The 20523-nt window shown below is 46.7% G+C and overlaps 1 protein-coding gene across 1 annotated transcript in view; it reads right to left on the reverse strand.

Annotated features, from left to right (window-relative positions):
- The window catches only part of LOC138560969 (pancreatic alpha-amylase-like), a 200509-nt gene that overhangs the window by 26879 nt on the left and 153107 nt on the right, over positions 1–20523 (reverse strand). Inside the window, exons 6-9 of the mRNA XM_069642753.1 lie at positions 3592–3822; positions 2924–3057; positions 2709–2831; positions 2510–2609 (exon numbers count right to left, since the gene is read on the reverse strand). Of these exons, the coding sequence (XP_069498854.1) occupies positions 2510–2609; positions 2709–2831; positions 2924–3057; positions 3592–3822 (588 nt within the window). The remainder of the gene's footprint in view (positions 1–2509; positions 2610–2708; positions 2832–2923; positions 3058–3591; positions 3823–20523) is intronic.

The following is a 20523-nucleotide window of genomic DNA, read 5'->3' on the forward strand; positions in this document are numbered from 1 at the left end:
TCTAAATACGAGGATAAGTATCTCTAAACTACCATTCTTCTTTTGGCAGTAAGAAAATACCGCCAGACCCCAAATTTACACAAAATATCCTACAAGCCAAATTGTGCTTCACATTAGAAACATGTGTTGCTACATACTGTACCTTTAGTGACATGGACCAACACCGATTTAGTACAATGAGGCAAGCATTTTCCACAAAAGGGGAAACAAATCTGAAGATTGATCAAAGTGAAAGCAATTCACCAAACCGTGAAGAAACCAAGTCCAGTCATAACGATTTGCAAAGCAAGTATAATAATTGTTTATTTTTTTCATCTGGGTATTAGCACTAGTATCTTGCTTTTTTATATAGAGCATATATAGAGCACTATATAGTTTAAATAATGATAACTGAATAGAGATAGTTCAGAATAAAGCTGAGGTGAAATGTAGTATATGTTTATGGTAAGTGATATTGGACAATTTGTAGTTTTTCAGCCCAAACATATTTGAACCCAAAGAAATATGCATATATCAACTAGCTGATGAGTGATCTCCAGCGCCACGCAGGAAGGGTGCCCATATAAAATACTTTGCATTTCCTAAAGAGCTTCTGATTGGTTAGATAGAAAATACCCTTGGAAGATTGTTTCCCAGTATGTTATCAGCCTCATCCTAAGAACATCTGGCAGCCCGTATTCTACAGTCAGAAGCAAGGGCAAAAGATTGTGGAATTCTTTCAATACAATCAGGAGCTTCCAAGTCCCACATCAACAGGACCAGATATGACAGAACTCAGAGGATGACTTTCACATGAACAACTGATTCCATGACCCTCTTACAAGACAAGGATAACTAGTGCAGCTAAGTTTGTATATGGTGGCATTCTGTGTGGTAAAAATAACACGATTATATAAATACAGGACGTCATTTATGGGTCACCAGAGGTCGCAACAGCGACCTCTTAGGTCTCCCTTGCGACCTCTGTCGTCTCCCTTGTGACCTCTAATAAAAAATAATTAAAAAAATGATTTTATTTTATTTTGTAAAGTAAGCTCTTGGGCTGTGGCCAGTACCATGTGGCTCTTTACTTCTGGAGTGGCTGGCTTTCTTGTTCAGGCCCCTTAAAAAAAAAGAAGAAAAATAAGAACAGGAGTGCCACAAGTCTAACACTTTCAGCACTGACCCTAAATAAGAAAGAATAGGAATACCAAATAATGTGTCTTTCTGGAATTCTATACATTAATTGCTAGACTCATTAAAGGTTTATTTCAGGCACACTTCAGGGGGTGAGTCACTGATTTAGTCTGTTCTAAAACGCCTCAACTCAGCCTTTCATCCTTCTGAGGTCGATAAATGAGTACCAACACAGGTTGGGTGATATTGGGTGTATATTTTTTCTATATTAAGCGTGAGTGCTATATAATAACACATCATTATCATTTGGTCATGGACGTCTGTTTGCATTCACAGTACTTTGGAAATATGCGCCTATACACACTGATCTTAACGATACATATGGCGATCCATTCTTGTATGAAATGTACATTACATTATAATGATATCGTAACCATATTTTTCGTAGTGTACAATGCTATGTGATGCCACTTCCTGTTTTGTCAACGGATGAAAGGTCGTGTTCCATCGCTTCCCGCAATATAACTTTGGGGTGGGGCAAATGACATCACTTCCTGTGATGTCATCAGTGGGGTCAAGGGTCATGTGATGTCACTTCCGCTAACCCGGGCATTTTGGTGAAATGACATCCCTGTATGAATACACACCTAGCAAACGACTACTGGTACCTGCCTGCCTATTTGGGGATTTGATTTGTTTGGCAATTTTGACATTGTAGGCATTCTTTTTGTAAGCACAGCAGTGTCAGTAATTTAGATGTTCTCAAGCCTTTTATGGCAATTCTGTTATTAAGAAACATGGCTCTAAAAAAGTTTAACTGCCCTTGTATTTGATGCATGATGGCAGTAAACTTGATCGGGCCAAAGCCTTCCTTGGGTATGCCTTCAAGAAAATGGACATTGGAGGACTTAACACTACAACATAACATAAAAAAACACCCTGAACAAAGGGCTGTCGAAAACCAGGTGTATGTCGTTAACCCCTCAGCCCCCTGACTCCCAGACATTATTTTAAAGAAAAGTTTAAATAAAAGAGATGATTTTAACGTGGTTGTGCTCTGTATGCCACACAATACATTTCTTTTTAATTAGACAGTTGTATCTGTAGAGAGCAGGTTCACCCATTGGCACAGGGGCAATATTACCTAGCTCTAGGATACTTTTAAAGTATATTTCCATCCATGTGCTATTGAATTTAAGAGGTAACAATGGCATGTTGTTGTTACTAACCCTAAAAACGAACCCTACACCTTGGCTTAAATCCTTCATTCGGAAGACGTGGAATATCTTTGGTGAATTTCGAGGTCTTTCATATATCAATTTGATAGCAGAATCATTTCATAGCAAAATAGCAGCTTTTAGAGAAAAAAGATCAGGCGTTTCAAAGACCATACCTTTCCATTTACAAAGTTTCTTGGCCAGCGGAAACTTGACATCACGCGAGTAAACCCATATGGATGAGCAAGCATGAATCCAACTCCCATTTTGTACAACCTGAAGAAGCAAATGGAGAAATAAATTGCAATTAAATGGTTCAAACACACAATAAATCCAGCTGGAAAATGTGTTCCAAAACAAAACTGGAGTTCGTACCGAGCATCAAAGAATGTGAGAATTGAAGCTCCACCAGCGCCATGTCCTCTCTGGTTGTCATGATTGTCGACAAAAACGAGTGCTCTGTCAGATGGCATGAAACCCCATCCTTCACCCCAATTCCTAGGGAAGGCAGTGTATTAAATACTGAAACAAGTTTAAAAAAAGTGCAGTTTGTGTCAAGTTCAGCAAATTCAATCGAGTTTTTTCCTTACTTTAGATAGCACATTTTTTCCCCATTCCATTTACGAATGACGTTTCCCAGTTTGGCACCATACTTGAATTCAGTCACTCTGCCGTTTCCAAAGTATTCACTGGTGGAAATTCCCTCTCCTCCAAGATCAATTACCTTAGAGAAATCATAAGAGTTTGTTTCCCATAAATGGTAGAGACTGTTAAAAAGAAATGCCTAAATGCGCCTTCATCTATCAGAAAATGACAGAATTAATCACGATTCCAGGTTCTGTTCTTTCATATTGGGATCTGTGCCTTCTGAATTATCCTCATCTCCCCAAACTCACAAGACAGAACGTAATGTTACTACTATCTTTTACACGAATCACTCTTTTTGAACTGAAGAGGTATTACATTGAATTGCTATTCCTATCATCTGAAACGTCCTGCTTTTTTGTCAATTAATTACTATGCCTTTAGCATCCCTTTTTCTTGCTCTCAGCCCTGTGTCCCATGTGTATGCACACTGAATTTAACACGATATTTAACCATGTTTTATAATGGCCAACAATCACCTTTACGATATTGAAAAAATATAATTATGAAAAAAACATATGCCTAACTATAACAAATAAAAATTATATATATTTGTCAGTAGTTGCATGTTAAGTAATGTTTATAAAACCTGATAGTAAAGAGACCTGCTTACCTCCTGGAATATGAAAGGCTTTGTTCCGGTGCGAAACCATTGTGTGTTTAGATTCTGAAGTCTGTTTAAAATTGCCTTGATGTCACCAGGCCACATGTGTTTGGCCGCATCGAGCCTGAAGCCTGCCACGCCAATACTTATAAGATTGTTCAGGAAGTCTGCAATCTTGCCGCGAACATAATCTTTTTCCAGAGCCAGATCAAGAAGACTAACAAGGCGGCAATCTCGGACCTTTGAACGTTTAAACAAATGTGAACAATGACTCCATTTGCATGCTCGGACTCGTTTCATAGGTATTTTTAAACATATGTTTATTGGGTTTTGAAAACAGAAAAAACAGCAGATTAAGGTGTGTTTTCATCCATTTCCAACTCAGCTATTCAGATATATCTACTATGATCAACCTCTCTGAGGGTGTTTCTGTATCAATTGTATGCAGCTCAGTAATCTTAATCTTAGACTTGACGATAATCACATTTCATGCTAATGTCCATTAGTTCGGTCCTTCACAGGGGCAAATCGTCGGGCTATGTTTGTAGGTAATTGAGGAGTGTGCTCCATTGCAGTTTGAGAGCCTTTCAGTCCTCACTCATCCTTTGTTCATGTATTATTGCCTTTTCTGCAGCTACCCACTTCCATATATCTTGGGACCATTGACGCAGCAGAGGTCCTGTAGGACCTTTCCATGAGATTGCCATATGCTGCCTCGCCAAACCCTACAGAAAGGCTGCTATTGTGTGCATGTGTTTCTGTTTTTTACCACCCAGGAGCACTCCCAATAAACACATTTTAGGTGTGCAACCCAATTGTCTTCCCAGTAAACTATTTATCCTGCTAGTTACTGCTTGCCAGTAGCCTTCTATTATTGGGAATAGCAGCTTCCACCTTGCATCTCGGGTATGCGTGTGTGATAGCCGTATTTATGATGTTCAACTCTGGGACGTTATATAGACTTGGTGAACGATATTAAATTGTATTAGATTAAATCATGCGTTACGTGAATCTTTAGTGATTCTAGAGCATATCTTGGACTGTGTTTTTTCTTCAATGACTTCCCCCTAGTCCCGTTCTCATTTTTCTTTAAACTTTTATGTGGGGCAATGTCTCAATGGGCCTCATTACACGGTAGGCGGAGGACCAAGGTGCTATTAGCACCTTGGTCCATGCTGGTAAAAAACCGGCACCGCCTTGGTGGAAAGGGGAATTACCGCCCTATTCCAAGGTTGGCTGGGCGGTAATTCCCCCTTCCCCAATTGCCCTTCCCCATTCCCATTTGCGGCCCATAGGGCTCTATGGGAATGGGGAAGGCGCTAATTACGGTGCCGCAAATTGCGGTACCGTAATTAGCACCCTGGTCCCTTTGCGGGTTGGTTTTTAACGCCTGCTAAACAGCAGGCGTTAAAGTACCTACCCGCAAAGGGACCTCGTAGTAAGGCGGTAAGGGTTAACGGTCACCGGTACCATTACCGGTGACTGTTAACCCTTACCGCCTTCCGTGTAATGAGGCCCAATGGGCCTCATTACACGGAAGGCGGTAATCCAGGGTGCTATTAGCACCCTGGACCATGCCGGTAAATTACCGGCACCGCCTTGGCGGAAAGGGGATTTACCGCCCCATTCCAAGGTTGGAGGGGCGGTAAATCCCCTTTCCGCCATTGCCCTTCCCCATTCCCATTTCTGCCCCATAGGGCTCTATGGGAATGGGGAAGACGCTAATTATGGCACCGCAATTTTGCGGTGCCGTAATTAGCTCCGAGGTCCCTTAGCGGGTTGGTACTTAACGCCTGCAAGAAGCAGGCGTTAATTCCTCCAACCCGCAAAGGGACCTCGTAGTACGGCGGTAAGGGTTAACGGTCACCGTTGCCATTAACGGTGACCGTTAACCCTTACCGCCGTCCGTGTAATGAGGCCCAATGTCTTTTAGCACCACATATAACCTTGTGACTGCGTGTCATTCCGTTCCTATGGTTAAGAGAGTATGAAGGACTGAGGCAGCCAGGGGATCGTCTGCTATGGGGTCCCATTTATTGACTAGGGTCTTGGTCAAACGTGCAAAATTCAGAAATTGTTCCCTATGCATTTGAAATGTTTGTGTCCAATCTGTGAGGGAAGTAGCTTTCCCCCCTCAATCACGTCCCCCATCGTGTGAAATCCCATACGTGCGCATCTGTACAGACCTATGTCTTCAATCATTCTTACTACCTTGGGATCCGCTCTTTGGGGCATGTCTGGGCTGTAGCCGTATTGCATGCTCATTTCCATACCTGCTGAACCACCTTTGTGATGCACGTTGCCTGGAGTCTCCCTGTTTCCCCCAACAGTGTTTCCAAACCAGTATGATGTTGTGGGGGTTTACCCAGTAAGATCCTATCTAATGCACCATCTCTAGTGTTCCATCTAGCTCTGTGTTGTAACTGAGAGGCTATATAGTATATCTCAAAGTCCGGCAGGTTAAGGCTTCCATCTGGGTGTCTCCTTCAAAGCATCCTCAGGGATACCCTGCTCAGTCCCCTGGTCCATAAGAATTCTAAAATGTTACTGTCTAGTGTCTTGAAGAAGAGGGCCTGATCAATTACAGTATGTTAGTGAACAAGTATAATAGTCTGGTCAGGACAACCAATTTCCGAACTGCTATTTTCCCCATAAGAGGCAGGGGTAGCTTCTTCCAGAATGTGATCCTATCCTCTCGGACTGATAATGTCCTACCCACATTGTATTGGAACGCATCTGCTACATCATGATGCACCTGTACTCCCAGATATTTGAAGGAATCCATTTCCCAATGTATACCCACCTCAGTTAGGTCTTTCCTCAGTTTTCCTTTAAGGATATCCAATGGAAACGCTATAGATTTTCTCATGCTAATTTGGAATCCCGACAGCCTACCTGTGTGATTTATCATATCTAGCATATTCGAATATGTACATAGAGAAGGACGTCATCTGAATATAAAGTGATATCTTGAGTTTTACTATCCACTGTAATTCGCTAATCTCAAACTGGGTACCGAAATATATTCACCAACGGTTCTAATGTAAAGGCAAAGAGGATGGGAGAAAGGGGGCAGCCCTGCTTTGTGCCTCTTTCCAGCTGCCATCTAGGAGAAACCTCCCTTCCCATTTTCACAATCGCTAGGGGGCTTCGGTACAAAAGGCTCATCCATTTCTACATGGTCAGGCCTATACCGAATCTCGCAAAAACCTGAGAAAGCCAATTCAACTCTATTGTACCGAAAGCTTTGATGGCATCGATAGGCACTACTGTGATGTTAACACATGTTCCTGTTGGCCGAATCAGGTTGTTAAGGCCATTAGCACCCGGGTTAACAAAGCGTCAACCCAGGGTTCTTACATAAATGGTTTTTCCTTCCTACAAAAGGATTTGCGTGGTGTCCAGTTGTACGAGGGAAAATCCTTGACCAACATGGAAGCCATGAAAAAAGAAGGGGGTGCTCCATCCAGAGCCCCTCTTCTCCTTTTCAATAGTGGCCGTTCTGAGCAGAGAAGAAGGTGGGGCTGCGACGGCGAGTGTCGCTGCAGCCGCAATAAGGTACATTTGGGGGCTGGAGGGATACAAATAAAAAAGGGGGGAGGGGAAAGGTGATAAAAAGGCAGCAGGGGAGCCAGCTTCAGGCAGCTTGGAACGCAGGCTTACACCAGCAGTTCAAGCCCGCGTTCCTAGGTACCTGAATGGCTGGCGCCCCCTGTGGGTGCTAATGCTAGTTCTTACTCCACTTTTTCTACCCTTTTGATGATGTGTTGAAGGCGCCACAGAATCATTGTCGTGTTTTTCCCTCGTACGAAACCACATTGATCATGACAATAAGTTTTGCTAATCTATTGGCTAGCACTTTGTCCAGAACTTGTCCATCTACATTCAATAGGGAGATAGGGCGATATGACTTGCCTCTCTCTGAGTCTTTCTGAGGTTGCAACAGCACCACTATTATTGCCTCTCTTATGGATTCTGACAGGATTCCTTTCTGGAAAGCTGTGTCATATAGTAGATTCAATTTAGGGACCAGGACATAAGCACCTGTTGTATAAAATTCTACTAGGAGCCCCCCCTGGTGATTTCCCTATCCCTAAAGAGTCAATTGCTGCTCTTTTACCCCCTTCCGTCACTGGGCCTTCTATTTCCTCTTTGGCTATTGCCATCAGTCTTGGTAGGCGGGCTTGATCCAAAATCTCCATCACATACTCTCTCTCAGGTGGACCCTCGCTTGTATATAGATCCACATAGTACTGCTGAAAAACACTATTAATACCTGCCTGTGTCATAACCACGTCCCCTTCATCTGTGACGGTTTGGGTAATCATTTCCTTTGGTTCTTCCTTTCTGAGAAGCCAGCCTAATAACCAGCCCATCGTATCCCCGTACCCATGAATCTTCTTAACATATTGGGCCTCATTACGACCCTGGCGGAAATCGAAAAACGATGGCGGAAATGCAATACCGCCATCGAATAGCGCTCGGTGCGATCATGACCCGTCACCGCAAAGTACGATGCCATTAGCGACACCGTAGTGAACGCCAACGCTAACTGCACCAAGTACGCGCGCGCGCGCCATGCCAAACCGTAATTACCACCATGGCGCAACGGTACGCGAATTCTGACCCTAGCGGACATGCACCTAACGCCATCAAGCACGGCGGAAAGTACCATTCCGCCATGGTGAGAAGTACGGCATCGCGAACCAACCGTAAACGGCCCTACTGAGTGCCTGTACACCGCTCCCTGGCCACATTGTACAACTCCCCGTAGGTGCAATGAAGTCACACAATGCAACCAGTGAAATGTACTAGTCATCCATGCCTGCCAACGAACAAATGAATCTCAAGAGGGGCCAATGGTAGCTGCAGGGCACAGATGGCACGAATACAGAAGCTATACAAATGGACATGACCTCAGTCTCCCACCAAGAAACGCACGCAAACACAGGCACCTGTGACCAGCAATATTCCGATAATCACATCATTCCACCAATCCAACTGGCTGACCGGCATCTGTTACACAAAAGCTAATCCCCCGCCCCTGAGCATGACATCATCAAAACAGTCATATTGGCAGCCCTTATCCCTGACCTCACTGGGCTTCGTAGGCAAACGCGCCCAGCACAGTACCACGCAACTATACTCCGAAGCTGGAACCCAATGCAGATCTCCTCACAATACATCGCTCCCCAAATAGGAATATGCCACATCACTTGCAAAGAAGAACGCTACACGGTTCATATCAGAATAGAAATTTAATGCACAACAAATTCACCAAGCCCATACAGCCATTAGGCCATGAACTCCAAAACACATTTCACCATTGTGGGCTGCATCCGCAATAAATGACCAGCTACTTCTTGTGTGACGCCCTGTTCCTTCATGGTACACAGGGGCTACATTCTCGTACGAAAAGGCAACATGGAAGCGCCTAGAACCGCAGGGCCGTCCCAATAGGGAGGCACTAGTCCAGCTGAAAGGCCGAAATGTTGCTCCTAGCCACTAGTACTGCGTAAGGGCACGTGGCCCATTGGCGATCGTCCCATAAGATCGTAATGCTGCTCCACTGATTAACACGAAGCAGCAGGTGTCGGGAGTAAAATCCATCTGCAGGAGTGGCATACAGATGGCAGTGGCAAAAGGGGAGGAGATACCTGTCAACCAAATGAAATGAAAAAGAATAGTATGGCCATCAGAACTACATTTGAATTACTCACTTCAATGATCACACCAAATCCACAGCCATATGCATGCTAGCCCACTTCAAAGGATCATCACCACCCAAAAACCACTTGCGAATCATAACTATCTATATCGAGGTGAAAACACTATCACAAACGAGTGTACCTGTGCATGCGTCTGTTAAAACAGAATCCATCAGATGGGATTGGTAACGTGCATAGACACAAGTGTCTGAAGGCGCGTCGAGACAGGGAGGGCTCAACAAGGCCAGATAGACAATGGTCCCACTATGGCAGCCCTGCATCACATAGCGCAGGGGAGGCGGATAGATTCCTAGAAGCCCTGTACATGGCAAACTCTGTATCAAATCATCTGTCCATGCATCCATACATCATTCCCTCATCCCGTAATGAAAACGCCTGTTTCCATACTCACATAACATGTGAAATTTCCATTGAGTCTGTGCGTTATGCAGCCTGCAAAATCCACTGTGCCCCAGCCCGTAATTCCAGTGTTGTGAAGTAACATGTATTTGGGAACGTCCGGCCTCATCGCCCACTTCGCTATTGCGCATCCCAAACTATTCATATCAATCATTGCATCCTCGCCATGGCCCCTGTCCCAAGGACATTGAACAATAGAATGTTATATTTGCAGTCAGACCTGTGGGCATCTCCTCGCCGCTAGCTGAAAACCGAAAGCGCCGCCCTTCGAATTCCTCATTTGCAACATCACGTCGAAAAGGCATCTGTGGCCGCTTGAAATCACAAATTAATCCATCTAGTGAGGCTGTGTGTGAAAATGGCAACTGCCTTCACTCACAAATGGGACGCCCCGCCCGTCGGTGAACCTCGGTACAGTGTTGCATGAGGGTCCCCCGTTACTCGAGTACTACGTTCCACTGACCCTTCACAAGTCTGTTCGCGACTGCAAAGATAGTATGTGAAACAATGGGACCATAGCCGAATGAACATATCAACCAATGTTACACTGCCATCTGGTACAAATACATGATTGTAATAGCAAGATGCCATTCGTCGAATTGCAGCGTTGTGTGCGGGACGTGCTCGCCCAAAGGGGAGAGCAGCTTGCACAGGTGGAATGAATCACCACAGGTGGAGGCCAAACAGCCTGAAAACACATAAATTGCACACCCAGTCTCCTCCCACAACCACACCCACTCCGAAATGCTACCGGCAGGACTAGCTATGTTGGCCCTGGGGGACCTGATAGCACTGCAAGTACTCCAACTTCAAGAAGAAGACGAACACCAACTACAACCGGCCGCACGGAGGAGACGCAGGAGGAGGAGGAGGGCAAGGCAGGGCCAGCAAGGGCCGCCAGCACAGCCACTACCACCACGCAGGCAGCCCGCAATCCCACGCCTCCGAGCACATCCGTTCAACCTCACTGATGAGCAGATCCACACCCTCTACCGTTTGGACCGGGACACCATAACCGCCATTGTGGACATGACACAGGCTGACCTTGTCAGCATGATAGATAGCCCAACCGCCATCCCACCCCTACTGAAGGTGGTGTCTGTACTCCACTTCCTGGCCACAGGCACCTACCAGCACACAGTCGGACAGTTGCATGGCATATCACAGCCACTGTTCTCACGGACACTATTGCAAGTGCTCGATGCCCTCCTGCAGCACGCAGACGACTACATCTCTCTACCACGCTCGGAGCAGGAAATTACCAACACAAAAGTGAGATTCCATGCACTTGCCGGCATACCGGGTTGCATTGGTGCCATCGACTGCACCCATGTGGAATTGGTCGTCCCACATGCCATGGAGGCCCAGTACCGCAACCGAAAACAATTTCATTCTCTGAATGTACAAATGTTGTGTGACTCCAACAGGATCATTACACATTGTTGTGCCCGATTCCCTGGATCAACCCATGATTCTATGGTCTTGAGGAACTCTACAATACCACGCTACATGGAGCGACACGCAGGGAACAGATCCTGGCTACTCGGTGAGTCTCATTTCATGCATGATGATGTGGGGAATGTGATGCGGCAATGACCTGGCAGGAAGGGGGGGGGTGCGTACGTAGCAATGGCATTCCTCAAAATTCGTTTATTGTCCACATACAGGTGATGCCGGGTATCCACTGAAGAGATGGCTCCTCACACCAATCCGGAACCCACGGGACCAGCATGAGGAGGACTTCAACCATGCCCACTCACGTACCCGTGTAGTCATAGAACAGGCATTCGGCCTACTGAAGACTCGTTTCCGCTGCCTCAGCAGGTCTGGCAGGGCACTTCTGTACCGCCATGTGAAGGTTGCAAAGATGGTGATGGCATGTGTCATGCTACACAACATGTGCGTACGTAGAAATGTGCCCATGCCCCCTGACGCAGAACTGCAAGCACCTGAAGATGGTCATGATGAGGGTGGGGATGTGGCAGCACCTCAAGGAGTCTGCGAGGCACAGGAGGGCTGTGACATTCGTCAGCATCTCATAGATGCATGCTTCTAGCACTCACGCCTGGTGGCTGATACATGGACACGGGACTCGTGGCACTGTGTGTGTCTGGAACATGCACAATATGGACTGTACGCCTATAATGGCCTCGTACACAAAGATCAATGTCCACACATCTCATTGGATGATCGTGCATTGTTTATGGCATATGTGATATCATGTTAAACACCCTATCGACCTGCCACCCAAGTGAGCCCAACACACCCCCTCCACCCTCCTACCTCCCCCCCGAACACCAGTGTCCAAAGATGCTCATTGTCAGTGGGCAGTCGCTATTGCAAGCCCCCTCTGCGGGTATCAGGGGCACCCCTGCCTGTGGAGCGCAGGTTCCTCCCAGATCTACGTTGGGGGCTGCCCTGGACGGAACTTGCAACGGATGATGTCTCTGCCTGCTCACGTCCATGCATGTCCCTAAGGGTTTGTGAGAGCTCAGTGAGCACACGGCGCACTGCGGCAAGTTCGGCACATACGTCTTTGGACGTCGCATGCAGTTCCCCCCTCAGGCTCTCGGTGCTTCTCTCCATTTGTACTCTCAGGCTCTCGGTGCTACTCTCCATTTGTGCCCTTAGTGTCTCTGTACTTCTCTCCATTTCTGCCCTAAGTGTCTCAGTTGATGTTTCTATGTCTGCCTTAGTGCCCCCACATTCATCGGCATGGTCCTTGAGGAGCGTGGCCAGTTGCTGCTGTTGCACGATTACCTGGTCGAGGGACTGTTGCCTCTGCTGGGCCATGGCCATTTACGGTGGTGTCACAGAGTGGCTGATCACCTCATGTTGCCTTGCCACAGGGCTTGTGGGGGATGGCCAGTCGTCGTCTTGTGGGTGCCCCTGCGTGGTATCCTCATGGTGTACGGGATGGAACAGACAGGGGGATTGAGACAGGTCATGGATGGATCTAATTTCGACATCCCCGTTTTCTGTGTCGGAGCATGCTGCCATTAATGCAGTGTCACCTATGGTGCTGCTGCCACCAGAAGCAGTGCCTACTGTGGCATCCATTGGGGGGACCTGTGGTGGTGTTGTTGTGGGCATGCTGGCTGCTGGGGTGCCTGTTGGAGTTCCCTCCTCTGTGCTGCCACTTGATTTGTGCTGCTTCCGTGTCTTGATGCGTGCAGCTGAGGTGGAGGGTCTTTGGCCGTTGGTCTTGGCCCTCTTTGCAGGTGTGCTGGTAGGGGTGTCCTGGAGCTCGTCGTTTGGATCGGACCCTGTGGTGGAGTAAAGGAGGGCGAGCGTTATTAATGGGTCTGTGGGAATTGGAATGGCAATGTATCACATGCATTGGGGTGGTACCTGAGGGTGATTTGGGTCGGGGCCTTGGAGGTGGTTTCATTTGTGTGTGGAGTGAGGGTGCAGTTGTTTGGCAGCCTGCAGTTAGGGTGTGCCTGCTGCACGTGTAGAGGGTGTTTTTAGGATTTTTAATTATTTATGTATTTGATGTGAGTTTTAAAGTGTGCTATCAGGCCTATGTATGTGGACGTTCTCCTGGACATGTGTTACTGTTGCACTATGTGGACACGTGGTACTTCACATGATTGGACATTGTGGTTTTGGCATTGTTTTATTTGGGACACCTACCTGATTCTTCGGATGTCTGCACTCCTTTCTCCATCCCTCCGACTCCCTCTATGCTCTCCATTCCAATGGCGGAGGCACAGATTTCTTCCCAGGGGGTCAACTTGATGGGTGATTCCGATCCTCCCCCGGTAGCTGTGGCAATGTTGCGGTTGGCAGAAAGTATGCTACGGACTCGTATCCGCAGGTCGTCCCATCGCTTTCTGCATTGCTGTGGGTTGCGGGGTGCGGTCCCCACCGCACTTACCCGCTGTGCCACCAGGGCCCATATGGCCTTCTTGTTCGCAAGTGCCGTCCTGGTCATTTTCGTGGAGAAGACGGCGGCAGCATTCTCCTGGAGGGTCTCTGTGAGCACGGTGAGTTCCTCACGGGAGAAGTGGACCTGACGCTTGCGGTCGCACGCTTTCTTCGCTACTTTTCCCATTTTTCTTGGTTTCACTAGGGTGGATGACGGGTTGGGATGTGTCTCAGGGTAGTATTTTTAATGGTTGTGTGGAATTTGTGGTTTTATAGGTGTACGGCGTGATGTTTCCCGTTCCGGGACCATGCTTTTACTTCCGTTTCCGTATATTTACGGTCACCGTACTTTCCGGTTGGCGCTCACTGCGGTGTCCGCTAAGATGGGTGGCGGTATTGCACCTAGGGCGCCGTACGGCGGCGGTGTGGGCCATTTTGGGGTCATTTCCGCCATCGCGGACTTTGCACTTCCGCCATGGCGTGGTGCTCGTGCCCGATGGGTCGGAATGAGCCGCACTTTGCTCCATCGTGCAATGGCGGAAACGCTATTTACGCTATGGCGGTCCGGTCGGTTGATTTCCGCCAGGGTCGTAATGAGGGCCATTGAGTAGTATAATCAAGTTTAACAATGCTTTCCTGCGCTTGAGCCTTCAGTATGCGTTCCCACAACAGCTCCGCCCCACATGAGGAACCTTTGGCCAATTCCCCTTCCAATCTCCTTATCCGGTCTTCCAAATCCTGCAACAGGTTTTCAGTTTGGACCTCATCCCAAGGGAAGTGGCTATGCATGTCCCCCGGATGGTAACCTTAAATGCGTCCCAAATTATCTCATAGTCGCCTATCGATTCTTCATTAAATGTAAAATAGTCTGTGATGGCCTGATGCATGTTTTCCCTGTAAATATCATCCAGTAGCAATTCCGCCTGAGTTTCCATGTGGGTATTGTCTCACGTCTCCTGCCCCAAGTCGTCATGGTTTGTAATGGTGCGTGGTCTGTTATCGTTTTCCCTAAATTTGTGGCTTCCCTATAATTAGTGAAGTGGTCTCTGCTTACCAGGAGAATACGCGAATCAGTAATGCAGGGTGAGAATAGAAGGAGTTCGCTCTTTCCTCTCCCCTTTGTTCCTGCCACAGTTCAATTAGATCAAGGTCCAACATGCTTTGGTTTTGAGATTTCATCGCCATTGATTTATGGGTTGCACTGGGTCCCGATCTGTCCAGCATTGGGTGTAAGGGGCATTTGTGTCGTCCCAGTAGCCGCACCAACCCAGGAAAGTATGTGTTATTATCCATATTATCCCTATTAGTATTTATTAGGTTTATCTCCCTTCCATTCAAGGTACCTAAAAGGATTAACGTTCTTCCTTCCTCGTCCTGAATAACTTTGGAGATTTGTATTGGGGGCCCTCTGGTTATCCATGTCAATACACCCCTGGAATATGATGAGAAACGTGTACCATAAACTGCTCCGCTTGAGCTTGTTTGAACTTTTTTAAGTTACACCCTCAATAAGTGTGTTTCCTGCAAGAGCGCTATTTGTGATACCCATCTTTGACAAGAGCCCACTATCTCCCTCCTCTTCTTAGTACGCCCCATTCCCCGCACATTCTAGGTTACTATAATGATACTCCCCATATCAGGGGCATAACCCTTGCCCTGTGGTCTTCCTTCCATTCCCTTTCTTTAAGGCCTGATCATAGCATCTCTGGATTGTCCCACCCTGAGTTGAAACCTTTGCCTTTTTCCCCCTTCCCCTAATACGCTCCTCCCTCCACCCCCCCATAACTTTCCAACAGTCAATTCAAAGTAAACAACTTCGAGCATCCCACTTCAACTATTAGGGAGTGCAGTAACAATACCTATAATGTGTGCGCTTGATGACTTGTCATGCCGCCCCCCAGAGGGGAGGGGGATCAACAGCCGACCTGCGTCTGAGGTGTGACATGACCTATCCTCCATGTGAGAGATGCTGTGCAATGTTTAAGGGTTACTTATTACAAACAACCCATATCTATAGTTCCCTCGGTTGTTCCGCTGCCACCCATCTTCAACCCCCTGGGGTCTCATTCAAATGACTTGTCCCGGTGCTTGTGGTTTGTTTCAAGTGTCTGAAGTATGAACTGGTTGCAAATTATCTGGTATCACATCGCTGTTATCTAACTCCTCTGTGGATTTATACATGTACATCTCCCTTTCCCTCTTTTCCTCCTCCATCTGTAGGGTGCCGTCTCCTGTCACCGTAATCCTTCCCACATCTGAACTCTCTTTTCCACAGTCCCAGGCCAGGCCATCTTCTAGGTTTCCATTATTCTGAGAATGTTTTCCTCCTTTGATTTACAGATGCTTTGGCGGACCAGCTCCCTACTGTTTCCCACAAGTCCCATGCTTCTTCTGGGGGGTTGCAGAACCAGTGTTTGTCAACTTGGATAATCGTTAACCTGGACCAGTAGAGCAGCATGTATCTGATATTGTGTTCTCTCAGTGTCCTTTTTATTTCCTCAAAGTTCTGCCTTTGTTGTTGTACCTGTTTTGTATAGTCAGGAAAGATCAACATGGGACCATTAGTTGCTTTAATTGGGCCATACCTTCTGGCTAACTGAAGGATTGTGTCACAGTCTCTGTAGTTAAAGATTTGTGTGACCACCAGTTGAGGCGTAGCACCGGGTGGGGAGCAAGGCCCTGGTGAGCACGCTCCACCACAAACCACTTTGAGAGACCTTTAGAGTCAAGTGTATTCTGCAGTCAGGTTTCCAAGAAGAGCTCAATTGAGTCTCCTTCTTCCCCCTCTAGAAGGCCACTTATACGCAAATTATTCCTTCTCGAGTGGCCCTCTGCACCCTCCACCCTCGCTTCCAAGGTGTTAGTCATTTGAATGAGCAAAGAGATTTGCTTCTTGAGCATTTGTTTCTCCTCTTTGGCAGCTGTAACTTTGACATAGGTCTCCTTTTTTTTTCTTCGGATCCCATGTGCATGCCTGCCCATAGTAGGTTCAGCTCTCCGCTGATGTTTCCAATCCTCAGCTCTAGGGCCTATTGGCAATTCTGCACTGCTAGGATGACTTCCACTATTTTATTCTCTAACTTGGTAGTGGATCTGCCAGTTGGGTGGAGTATTCTCTATTATGAGCACTATGCAAACGCGTCATTGGAGTCGTGAACGTGTCAATTTTCGATTGTAGTCCGTTCCCTCATATCTTGCGGCAGTGTTATTGCGCTGGCAGTTATATCAACAGGTCAGTTAGGTGGATCACTTATCCATAATGCAGGCTCAGATCTCTGTTAGGCAGAACTATATGCAGTAACCTTTGGGAACACCACACACAATTAAGACTACAAGTGACAGTATACATTTACCTTTGGTACAAGCCTGTACTACACAGTAAAAGTGGTAGCGATGGCTGAGCAGCCAGACTTATCTCAAGAGCAAGTGAGCAGTATCAATAGTTACACAAAGGACAGCAATTACTATGATTCAAACAAACACTGACTCAGGGTTTCTGAGTAAAAAAATAGACATTTATTTACACATCAGTTGTATAACATCTCACTAAAGTAAAGCAGTTTAGAAATCACACTCTTAATACACCACCCCACTCCCAATAGATTCCAGATAAGTTAAGCTCACAAATGAAGTGTGAGCAAAATGGCACTCCGGCAATTTAAAAGGGAGGGAAAGACAGAGTTTAGGCAGAAATTGAGCAGCACAAACAGGTAAGGAAGCAGGGCAATCTAGAAAGAGGAACTACAGTGAGGGAATCAAACCAAAAAGGCTTAGGGCCAAAGTCAATAGGATAAAAGTCGTTTGCTCAAGATCACACAGTTCAGGGTAGTGCGCGGTTAAGTCTTTGCCAAGAGTTCTGGACGAAGTGGGTCGGCAGAAAAGTTAGTTAAAAGAGTAGAGAAGGACAAGCCCTCAGATTGGAGAAAGATTTCACACACTTTCACCGCAGCTGGACAAAACGAACAACCGGATTTGAACAGTACCTTTAAATGGAGAAGAAGCTGTAGCTGAGGCGGACATTCCTGGCAGGTCCTGCAGGCTCACGGTTCCTGATGCGACTGTCGGACTGACACTGACACAGAGACTGGAGGGTCCTGCACTGCCCAGGGAAGAAACCAGCAGCAGAGCAAAGCAACGAATAAAAGGTGTGCTCCTTAAAACCCAAGCAGGGTCCGACCTTCCTGGCTATCCGGTTCACTGTAGCTTGGCACAGCAAATTCGACCAGAGGAAGGAGTCCTGGCTTGCAATTTGGGCGAACTGGTCGGTCCCACCAGCTCAAGGGAAGAAGATTCCCGGTAGATCTTCTCTGTCGTTGGAGCCTGAAGATTCGGATCTGCAGCAGGGTTTCACCGGGCGGTTCAGTCGTTGTAGGGGTCCTCTTCTGTCAGCTCCTCGTCAGTTCTTTTGTTCCAGTGGTGACTCTGCCTTTCCAGACCCAGATAGCTGCTTTTTATGCAGTTTTCCCCCATTCACACAGCTTGGCTGTCAATCACAAAGCAGGGTGGCTGTTCCGCCGGGACAGTCACCACAGCCAATCATTTTAGAGTGCGACATGGGTCTCCAAGGAGACCCTGTGCAGGGAGTCCTAAACCCTTCCCTCACATCCTGTTCCCCCCAGACATACAGGTGCCTAAGGAGGGTTTCTGTGTAGAAGCCTGCGAAAAGAGGATGAACAAAGGAATAAAACCTGGCTTGGCGGGCGGAGTAAAACACGAGAAATACTTGTACAATATAAAATGGCGAATAAACCTAGCCGGAACCGAAATAAAACATATATGGTCTAGCGGGTTTAAGTTCGAGGCTACCAAGATAGGCTAAAACAATACCAAGGTTATTTAAGATAACCGCGGTAGGAAAAATAGGGTAGTTACCCACTGCCACCAGCCAAGTCTTGATGAAAAGGGAGCGAAACAGTGCTCCAAGAGAAACAGACAAAAAGGGATAACTAGTAACCCTTTCCAGTACTCTATGTAAGATAGGGTGTACTGAGTCTGTGGTTTTACAGAGGTTAATACAGTTAATGGTTACTGTATATGTTTTTGGGAGACAGTAGTCAGTCCCAAAAAATGGAGTCTGAGTTGGGAAGTCTAAAAGACAACCCTGTGTCACTGCAAAGAAGGTGCTGTGTAACACACAGTAAAAAGATGATGCCTGTGGAGTAGGTGAGGCTCCACAGTCTATGAACACAAGAAAATGTTAAACACACACAGCAAAACACATGTAAGAGTGGGAAGGAAAGGCTCACACTCTTACCAGGTGAAAAAAAAATCCTAGAAATCCAGCAAAGCTGCTGAGGGACTCACTAGGTAAGGGAAATTAGCCATTGTGGAGAATTCTCCCTAACAATCTCTTCCTTACGTGTTATGATAGAGCATCCGTAATGCTCTGTCTGTAAGTGCCCAAACTCCACTTCAGTTTATTTTTTTATTTTTACATTTATATAGCGCACATGCAGCCCAAAGGCATCGTGGCACTGTTACTTGTGGCAGAACTTAGTTACGAAAAAAGTTACATACATATGATGGAGAACATATCAGGAATACAGTTACTTTCTGAGCTTGTGGTACATTCTCTTTGCATTCTATACATATTCAGATACAGATATTAGCTACAACATGAGAATGAGTAGGGTTTCTGTCTTGGGTGAGTTTCAGTTGAAGAGCATAGTTTTCAGCGACTTACGGAATGCTAGGAGAGAGACTTCAGCTCTTAGGGGTGGTGGTAGGGCATTCCAATGCAGTGGTGCTAAGTACGGGAAGCTGATCCCGCCTGCTCTGGCTCTTTTGACTCTGGGGATCATGAGCATGTTTGTATATGGAGTTCTGGTCGGTCTGGAAGATGTATTGGGGTGGATTCTCTCAGAGAGATATGGTGGAGCAGTGAGGTGGATGCACTTATGGGTGAGGGCAAGTGCTTTAAAGAGGACTTTTTGTTTTACTGGGAGCCAGTGTGACTCTTTCCTAGCTGACGTGATATGCTCTTTCTTTGGTATTCCCGTGGCTGCTCTTAGAGCGCTGTTTTGTATAGTCTGAAGTTTGGTCATGTTTTTGGTCGAGGTGCCCAAGAACAGTACATTGCAGTAATCAAGTCTTGATCCTTTGATGGCTCTGGCAATTGTGATGCAGTTGTCCTTAGATAGGAAAGGTCTGGCTGTTGTCAGCAGTTTTGCATGGTATGCTGCTGTGGAGGCGATGGCGTTCACTTGCCTAGTCATCGTTAGATTTGAGTCTAGGTAGACGCCTAATGTTTTTACTGAATTAGCCACTGGGATTTTAATATTATCTATCGTGAAATGACTGAATTTGGAGTCAAGGTTGAGTGTTTCCTTGGAGCAACTATGAGTAGTTCGGTTCAGTTGTATTCTCATTACACCTGCATATAGTTAACAAAGGAGGGGGAGTAGGGGAGGTTCTTTGGAGTACTGTTCCTGGTATTTTATGAAGGGGCCACGTCTAATAAGTCGCATCTGGGCAGAAAAACGAATGTTGTGGGGTGATAGTGGTTATATAGAGCGACTTTTAAGTTGCATATTGGCACAGATTGTTATCCCCAGTCCTTGACTTCTACCCGGCAGGTTCTCCAGGGGCATGGTGTGCTACCATTCCACTATAGGCCAGTTCCTCCCCTATGTGGGGGTTCAGGCCTTGGGTGGGCCGCACTGTTCCCCCTGACAGGACGTCACTGGGCCTCAGAGGATCTCAGCTGGCATACTTCGTAAGCCCTCCCCCAGAGCAGAGATAATTTGTGCGTGGGGGAAGAGGTGTGTCCCCTTTTACCTGTGGCTACAAGCTCCCTCGACCACCCTCCACGTGACTTTGCTGACAGGTATTCAGACTTCCTGCGGGTTGCCACTGCTGTTTCCTCACCTCTCATGGAGCTCAGTCGGTGTATTCCTTTTCCGGATTCTATTCTGCCATCATGGTTCACTTGTAGGGGATGACA

The sequence above is a fragment of the Ambystoma mexicanum genome, chromosome 1q (genome assembly GCF_040938575.1).
Source record: "Ambystoma mexicanum isolate Mex_15411 chromosome 1q, UKY_AmexF1_1, whole genome shotgun sequence".
Taxonomy (NCBI): Eukaryota; Metazoa; Chordata; class Amphibia; order Caudata; family Ambystomatidae; genus Ambystoma; species Ambystoma mexicanum.